Source organism: Procambarus clarkii, chromosome 55 (genome assembly GCF_040958095.1).
Source record: "Procambarus clarkii isolate CNS0578487 chromosome 55, FALCON_Pclarkii_2.0, whole genome shotgun sequence".
Taxonomy (NCBI): Eukaryota; Metazoa; Arthropoda; class Malacostraca; order Decapoda; family Cambaridae; genus Procambarus; species Procambarus clarkii.
Genome location: NC_091204.1, coordinates 17,603,221 through 17,611,808, shown reverse-complemented (window position 1 = coordinate 17,611,808; position 8,588 = coordinate 17,603,221). Strand labels below are relative to the sequence as shown.

Here is an 8,588-nt window from a genome sequence, read left to right as displayed (position 1 = left end):
AAGAGACTGAGAATTTGGTCTCCTGTTGCTCTCTTACGTACATTCTGAGTTACGGACTTACTTCATGTCTTATACATTTAATCTCTAACTTTATTCAGATTTAAAGTATACGATCAGGTTCACCAGTGAGCTCGTTGTGGCCTTTAGGATAAAGGTTGACTAACGCTAATATAGTATACCCGAAACGCTTTGCGTAATAGTGGCTTTAGGCATTGTATGTACTAGCTCTTATCTATAAAGCCAACAAACTTTGTAAAATCTCTTTATGTATGTACCTTTGCCTAAATAAAAATTATTATTATTATTATTATTATTATTATACCTACCCAGCAACCTGTCCTAAGAGAAAATACATCGTATTTTGGACGATATGATCCCCCAAACGGACGTAATACGAGGTACTGTGATTCCGCACTGGTTCAAAAGCCGCACCACAAAGCCTTCGGAAACACCAAACATAAATCCAAGCGACAATCGGCGGATTCAAGAGAGTTGCGGAAATACGAACCAATCAGAAAAGGCTGATATCAAGTGCAGACGAGGAGTCACAATAACGTGGCTGAAATATGTTGACCAAACCACACACTATAGAAAGTGAAGGGACGACGACGTTTCGGTCCGTCCTGGACCATTTTCAAGTCGATTCTCAAGTTAATAGCTGATATCAAATTTCTGGGGATTCCCACTAATCAGAAAAGGCTGATATCAAGTTTCTGGGAATTCTCACCAATCAGACAAGGCTGATATCAAGTTTCTGGGGATTCCCACTAATCAGACAAAGCTGATATCAAGTTTCTGGGGATTCTCACCAATCAGACAAGGCTGATATCAAGTTTCTGGGGATTCTCACCAATCAGAAAAGGCTGATATCAAGTTTCGGGGGGATTCCCACCTCACACTAACAGTCCGTGGAAATGAACGATGAAGCTGGCTGAAGGGGGCACTGAAGGAGACCATACTGAATATTTCTCACCCAAGACACTTCAGGATAGAGGTCACAAGGCCACGAGAATGGGAGAACAGCTCGTCGAATCTGTACGCTGGCGCAATGTGGTGGCACCTGGATACACAGATAGGGAAGACTGACAGAAAGATGGATAGAAACAGACATACAGACCTGGGCAACGCCGGGTAAACTCGCCTCCCTCCCGAGTATACATGTATAGCAATCATGTTCAAATAAGCAGGCGATGAGTCACAATAACGTGGCTAAAGTATGTTGACCAGACCACACACTAGAAGGTGAAGGGACGACGACGTTTCGGTTCGTCCTGGACCATTCTCAAGTCGCTTGAGAATCAAGTCGATTGACAATCGACTTGAGAATGTTCCAGGACGGACCGAAACGTCATCGTCCCTTCACCTTCTAGTGTGTGGTCTGGTCAACATGTTCGAATTATTTGTTCATCATTTATCACAATTCTCTCGTTCACCATTCCTCGTCGATCTCAAAGGATTCGACAATCAGTCACTCTGTTGCGTGTGTGTGTCCATGCCTTGGTGGCTCGATTGTGCTGGATCTGATCTAATATATCAACGCCGCTGCAGGAGTCTAAGAAGGTCCAGGAGTTAATAGCTGTACACAGAGCTGGGATTTGACCTCGACAGGCTTGTGGCAAAGACGAATGTCTCGTTCTGAGTGTGAAAAAGGGCGATTCTGAAGGTGTTAATATCAGGTCCAGAGCCGCCTGGTGGTAACTGAGAGTGGTAATGATGGTAATTATATTTCTGCTTTTGTTGTGTGTGTGTGTGTGTGTGTGTGTGTGTGTGTGTGTGTGTGTGTGTGTGTGTGTGTGTGTGTGTGTGTGTGTGTGTGTATGTGTGTGTGTGTGTGTGTGTATGTGTGTGTGTGTGTGTGTGTGTGTGTGTATTTTACATGTGAACTGACTTTAGCGAATGTACTCATGTATGTTTTGTGCGTATGTGCTTGCGGTTACATATATATGTGTGCGTATCGTACCATTAGTACCTATATAATCGAGCTATTAGCTCTTAGATCCCGCCTTTCTAACCAATCTATTTTACCTCTAGTATGTCCACTACATTTAATTCGAACATACCCACACATACACACACATGCACACAGAAAACAGGCCGTAACAGCTATCTAACTCCCTGGTACCTGTTTACTGCTATTTGAACAGGAGCATCAGGGTGAAACAAACGACCCAATTATTTCTGCGTTGGCCGGGAATCGAATGGAACACGAGACATGACATTGGAGGGATAGAAATAGCCTAAGCTTGGTACATGAGACATGACATTGGAGGGATAGGAATAGCCTAAGCTTGGTACACGAGACATGACATTGGAGGGATAGGAATAGCCTAAGCTTGGTACATGAGACATGACATAGGTTATTCCTATCCCCCCAAAGCTTGGTACATGAGACATGACATTGGGGGATAGGAATAGCCTAAGCTTCCCTATCCCTTTGAGATGTATTATATTGTCTCAATAAACGTACTGAAACTTGACATGACATTTTCTAGTTTTGTATTTTCTTCTCAGTCCAGGGTTCCCCGCCGGCTACATAATCAAGACTGTTTTGGGACCCCAGAGTCTATCACTGATTAAGCAAGTAATTAGAAATAGAAATATAGAAATAATTAGAAATAGAAATAAAGCAATGCAAAAGATGTACAGTGACCACAACACATTAGCTGCAACATCAGGGTTGGCACAAGAATTTTTTTTCTTCTTTAAGAAAATACAATATAAATCATATATACATAAGCTTTACAAGGCAATACAATTCAACCAACTACGAATCAACTTATTTTGGTTGGTTCATCAAAATAAGTTGATGAACCGACTTTCATCAACTTATTTTGATGAAAGGGAGCATTAGGACAACAGAAGTATACTTTCATAGTATCAGGCTTGGATACCCAAGTGCATGGGAAAGAGGCTTACAGATAAATGGCTTTTAGGCTTAGAGGTTCCTGAAGATGAAAGGAAAAGTCAGCACTGTGGAGAAATGTCCGACAGACCACTGGAATATTATCTAACACAGTGCACAGTTACAGCCACACAAACCACTGGAACATTGTCTAACACAGTGCACAGTTACAACCACAACAGACCACTCGAACATTATCTATCACAGTATAAAGTTACAAACCAAAATAAGATTTCAACTAAGATTCAACAGAGCAGAAGATGCTGTCAAATACACTGGGCATAATCTTACTGAAGAAAACATACGAGTCATAAATACTCATACGTAAATCATACGTAAATACTCATAAATACTCCCAAGTAAATCAGAAACAAGAAATAAGCAACAGTTTGTGAGCCAGCCAGAGGCTTAGGGCCCGCGCAGGAATATCCCTGCAAAAAAAAAAAAAAAAAAAAAAATACTGAATTTTTTACATATCTTGCACAATAGGATCAGTAATATTACTTTGGCAAAGTTAATGTAGGGTATATAGATGCTTGCTAGTTTGGCATACGCTGCTGACGTTAGTCTGGATATGTGTGTGCTTTTGGCGTTATATCTTAAATTATGACTATTAGAATTCACTCATTAAGTAGCCCATATTTTCTGCTATTCTCTCCAGGAATTCTCTAACTTTTTCCCTTTCCTGTATGTTAGCATTACACTCCCCCTCTTACTATAGACTGCATTATCACTACGTATTCGAGGACTAAAACAGTGGTCATTATTGGTATTTGGTGGTTAAATGTTTCTCTAAATGCTCGTCTCGTTCCGTATGGAAGCGTGAACTAGTCTACCTGCTGTGAGTGTGCCCTTGGCCCTCCTCCCTGCAGTGAAACCATCAATATCATTTGTGTGAGCTAACAGATACAGTCTCTCCAAGGTAGTGAACAACAGAGGGGCCAATACAAGGTACACCCCACCACACACATATATGGGATTATGTGGGGTAAATGCCCCCCCACACACACCTCAGGCAACGCCACCCTCTCACCCCACACACCCTCACCACACACCTCCCCCCATCTTTGGGCCACATCGCACCAGGATTCCCCTAACCCCCACAAGGGTGGGGTCAGACGAGTAGCGTTACCAACCACAAACTCTCCAATTCCGGGTTACACTTGGGCTGTTTTATTGATTAGTAACACACATATATATGGGAAAATTACATATTTGAAGATCCTCGATACAAATGCTAAAAGTGTTGAAGTCGAAATGCAATTTTGAAGGACAACAAAGCCGTTTGGACACAACAGGTTCTGGGGACAAAGGTGACTTTTGGAGGCTGGTTTTGGCTTGGCTCTGCTGTCATATTTATTCGTTGGTGGGGTTGGGTGGTGGTGTTGGGTGGTAGTGTTGGGTGGTGGTGTTGGGTGGTGGTGTTGGGTGGTAGTATTGGGTGATGGTGTTGGCTGGTAGTGTTGGCTGGTAGTGTTGGCTTCAATTAATGTCAAAGTTTCATTTGAAGTTTCAAATATTTCATTAAACATTTGTTTCCTTAGTAATTATCAAAAGATTCAGTTTTCCTAGAAGACAGCTTAGCACCGCATGCGTCACACAGTATCCAAACATTCCTAAATAGTTGTAACTGGCTGTCATCATCATTATAAGACGTCAGGTTAGACGTAATTGTTAATGTAGAAATCTTCACTGACGTCTAATAAAGCCCTAATAAAAATTAAAATAATAAATAATACAAATTAATAATGCTCTCTGTAATCCTTTTTGCGTTAGCACAGGATGAGTATAGGGTGCACAAACATATATATATATATATATATATATATATATATATATATATATATATATATATATATATATATATATATATATATATATATATATATATATATATATGTGCATGTGGAAACTGCAAGAATCAGCCACAATAGCAAATGGTTAGTAAAAAAAGTATCTGTTTTGGGGAATATACATTTTCTCGGCCCCATAGGGTAGACAATACACTTAAGTTTCAACTGGAGAAATAAAAAAGTAGCTAACGAAATAGACTTCAACTCACGCATACAATTACCAACTTTTTGGGGGAAATAATGAACTCAAGAAATTTCCACATGCACGATTACCTGTTTCACAGACAACTACCTGTTCCACAGACACAACTACCTGTTCCCCAGACAACTACCTGTTCCACAGACAACTACCTGTTCCACAGACACAACTACCTGTTCCCCTGACACAACTACCTGTTCCACAGACAACTACCTGTTCCACAGACACAACTACCTGTTCCACAGACACAACTACCTGTTCCACAGACAACTACCTGTTCCACAGACACATACCTGTTCCACAGACAACTACCTGTTCCACAGACACAACTACCTGTTCCCCAGACACAACTACCTGTTCCACAGACACAACTACCTGTTCCCCAGACACAACTACCTGTTCCACAGACAACTACCTGTTCCACAGACAACTACCTGTTCCACAGACACAACTACCTGTTCCACAGACACAACTACCTGTTCCACAGACACAACTACCTGTTCCACAGACACAACTACCTGTTCCACAGACAACTACCTGTTCCCCAGACACAACTACCTGTTCCCCAGACACAACTACCTGTTCCCCAGACACAACTACCTGTTCCACAGACACAACTACCTGTTCCACAGACACATACCTGTTCCACAGACAACTACCTGTTCCACAGACACAACTACCTGTTCCACAGACAACTACCTGTTCCCCAGACACAACTACCTGTTCCCCAGACACAACTACCTGTTCCACAGACACAACTACCTGTTCCCCAGACACAACTACCTGTTCTACAGACACAACTACCTGTTCTACAGACACAACTACCTGTTCCCCAGACACAACTACCTGTTCCACAGACACAACTACCTGTTCCCCAGACACAACTACCTGTTCTACAGACACAACTACCTGTTCTACAGACACAACTACCTGTTCGCCAGACACAACTACCTGTTCTACAGACACAACTACCTGTTCCCCAGACACAACTACCTGTTCCACAGACACAACTACCTGTTCCCCAGACACAACTACCTGTTCTACAGACACAACTACCTGTTCTACAGACACAACTACCTGTTCCACAGACACAACTACCTGTTCCACAGACACAACTACCTGTTCCCCAGACACAACTACCTGTTCCCCAGACACAACTACCTGTTCCACAGACACAACTACCTGTTCCACAGACACAACTACCTGTTCCACAGACACAACTACCTGTTCCACAGACACAACTACCTGTTCCCCAGACACAACTACTTGTTACACAGACACAACTACCTGTTCCACAGACACAACTACCTGTTCCACAGACACAACTACCTGTTCCACAGACACAACTACCTGTTCCACAGACACAACTACTTGTTCCACAGACACAACTACCTGTTCCACAGACACAACTACCTGTTCCACAGACACAACTACCTGTTCCCCAGACACAACTACTTGTTACACAGACACAACTACCTGTTCCCCTGACACAACTACCTGTTCCACAGACACAACTACCTGTTCCACAGACACAACTACCTGTTCCACAGACACAACTACTTGTTCCACAGACACAACTACCTGTTCCCCTGACACAACTACCTGTTCCACAGACACAACTACCTGTTCCACAGACAACTACCTGTTCCACAGACACAACTACCTGTTCCACAGACACAACTACCTGTTCCACAGACACAACTACCTGTTCAACAGACAACTACCTGTTCCACAGACACAACTACTTGTTCCACAGACACAACTACCTGTTCCCCAGACACAACTACTTGTTCCACAGACACAACTACCTGTTCCCCTGACACAACTACCTGTTCCACAGACACAACTACCTGTTCCACAGACACAACTACCTGTTCCACAGACACAACTACTTGTTCCACAGACACAACTACCTGTTCCCCTGACACAACTACCTGTTCCACAGACACAACTACCTGTTCCACAGACAACTACCTGTTCCACAGACACAACTACCTGTTCCACAGACACAACTACCTGTTCCACAGACACAACTACCTGTTCCAGTCCCATTACAAAAACCACCTTATAAGCACTAAGTGTTACGATAAAAATAACAATATACTTTAAATCGGCTTCTCAACACTGTTTGGATGGTGTGAGGGAGGAGACGCGCATGATGATGGTGATTCAACACCTGCTGCGTCTGTGAAGGGTCCTGGGGGCACCGCCTGGGGCATGAGGGCATCGCCTGGGGCATGGGGTAGGCCGGGGCACCGGGGATACTAAAAGAATGAGCAGAAGTACTATGCGTGCCACCCTCTGTGATGTATGGCAGATCACTAGAATTAGGAGGCCTACTAGAAGGTTTTATGCCGGAGGAATGGAACAAGTGGGGTCCTACAAGGCTCTCTTCTGACACCGCTGCTGTTCTTAATTCATGTTAACGACCAGCCCGAAGGATTGAGCTCGGACATGCAGATGATGCAAAGTTGATGAGGAATGTGGAAACAGATGAGGACTGCAGGAGGACCTTGACAACCTCCAGAAGTGGTTTATAGCATAGAATTCTATGACCAAACAGCACAAATTAGGCAAGAAAGAGAAGGGTGGGTAGATTGCATTTTCTTGGACTGTCAGAAAGCTTTTGACACAGTACCTCATAAAATGCTATTACAAAAGTTGGAGCAACAGGCAGGAGAAAAAGGTAAGGTGTTCCAGTAAATAAGGGAGTATCTAAGCAACATGAAACAGCGAGTAACTGTCGAGGGGGAAGGGGAGGAGTAGACATCAGTGTGGCGAGATGTCATTAGCGGAGTCCCACAGGGCTCTGTACCTGGACCCATTCTGGTTCTAATATATGTAAACGATCTTCCAGAGGGTATAGACTCATTGCTCTCAATGTTCGCTGATGATGTAAAAATTATGAGAAGCACCAAGACAGATGAAAATAGAGACTACAGGACGACCTGGACAAACTGCAGGAATGGTCTAGAAAATGGCTACTAAAGTTCAACTCAGGAAAGTGTAAAGTAATGAAATTAGGCGAAGGGAGCAGAAGGCTGAACACAAGGTACCATCTGGAAGGTGAAATCCTACAAGAGTCAAATAGAGAGAAAGATCTGGGGGTTGATATCACACCGAACCTGTCCCCAGAGGCCCACATCAAAAGGATATCATCAGTGGCATATGCTACGTTGGCCAACATAAAAACTGGCTTTAGGAGCTTGTGTTAGGAATCGTTCAGGACCCTGTACACCACTTAAGTCAGACCAACCCTGGAATATACAGCTCCAGCCTGGAGTCCATACCAAGTTAAACACAAGACAAAGTAAGAGAAGATTCAGAGGTATGCCACCAGACTAGTCCCAGAACTGAGAGGTATGAACTACGAGGAAAGGCTAAGGAAGCTGAACCTCACATCCCTAGAAAACAGAAGAGTAAGGGGAGACATGATAACCACCAATAAAATTCCCAAGGGAATTGACAGGGTGGACAAAGGCAAACTCTTTAGCATGGGTGGAACACGAACAAGGGGACACAGGTGGAAACTAAGTACCCAGATGAGCCACAGAGACATTAGAAAAAACATTTTCAGTGTCAGAGTAGTTAATAAATGGAATGCATTAGGCAGTGATGTGGTGGAGGCTGACTC

The 8,588-nt window shown here is 43.2% G+C and overlaps 1 protein-coding gene across 1 annotated transcript in view; it reads right to left on the bottom strand.

Annotated features, from left to right (window-relative positions):
- Positions 1 to 1,552: 1,552 nt before the first annotated feature.
- The window catches only part of LOC138352957 (zonadhesin-like), a 7,658-nt gene continuing 622 nt past the window's right edge, over positions 1,553 to 8,588 (bottom strand). The window contains exons 2-5 of the mRNA XM_069305618.1: positions 6,679 to 6,888; positions 6,431 to 6,556; positions 5,635 to 6,199; positions 1,553 to 1,635 (exon numbers count right to left, since the gene is read on the bottom strand). Coding sequence (XP_069161719.1) covers positions 1,553 to 1,635; positions 5,635 to 6,199; positions 6,431 to 6,556; positions 6,679 to 6,888 — 984 coding nt within the window. The remainder of the gene's footprint in view (positions 1,636 to 5,634; positions 6,200 to 6,430; positions 6,557 to 6,678; positions 6,889 to 8,588) is intronic.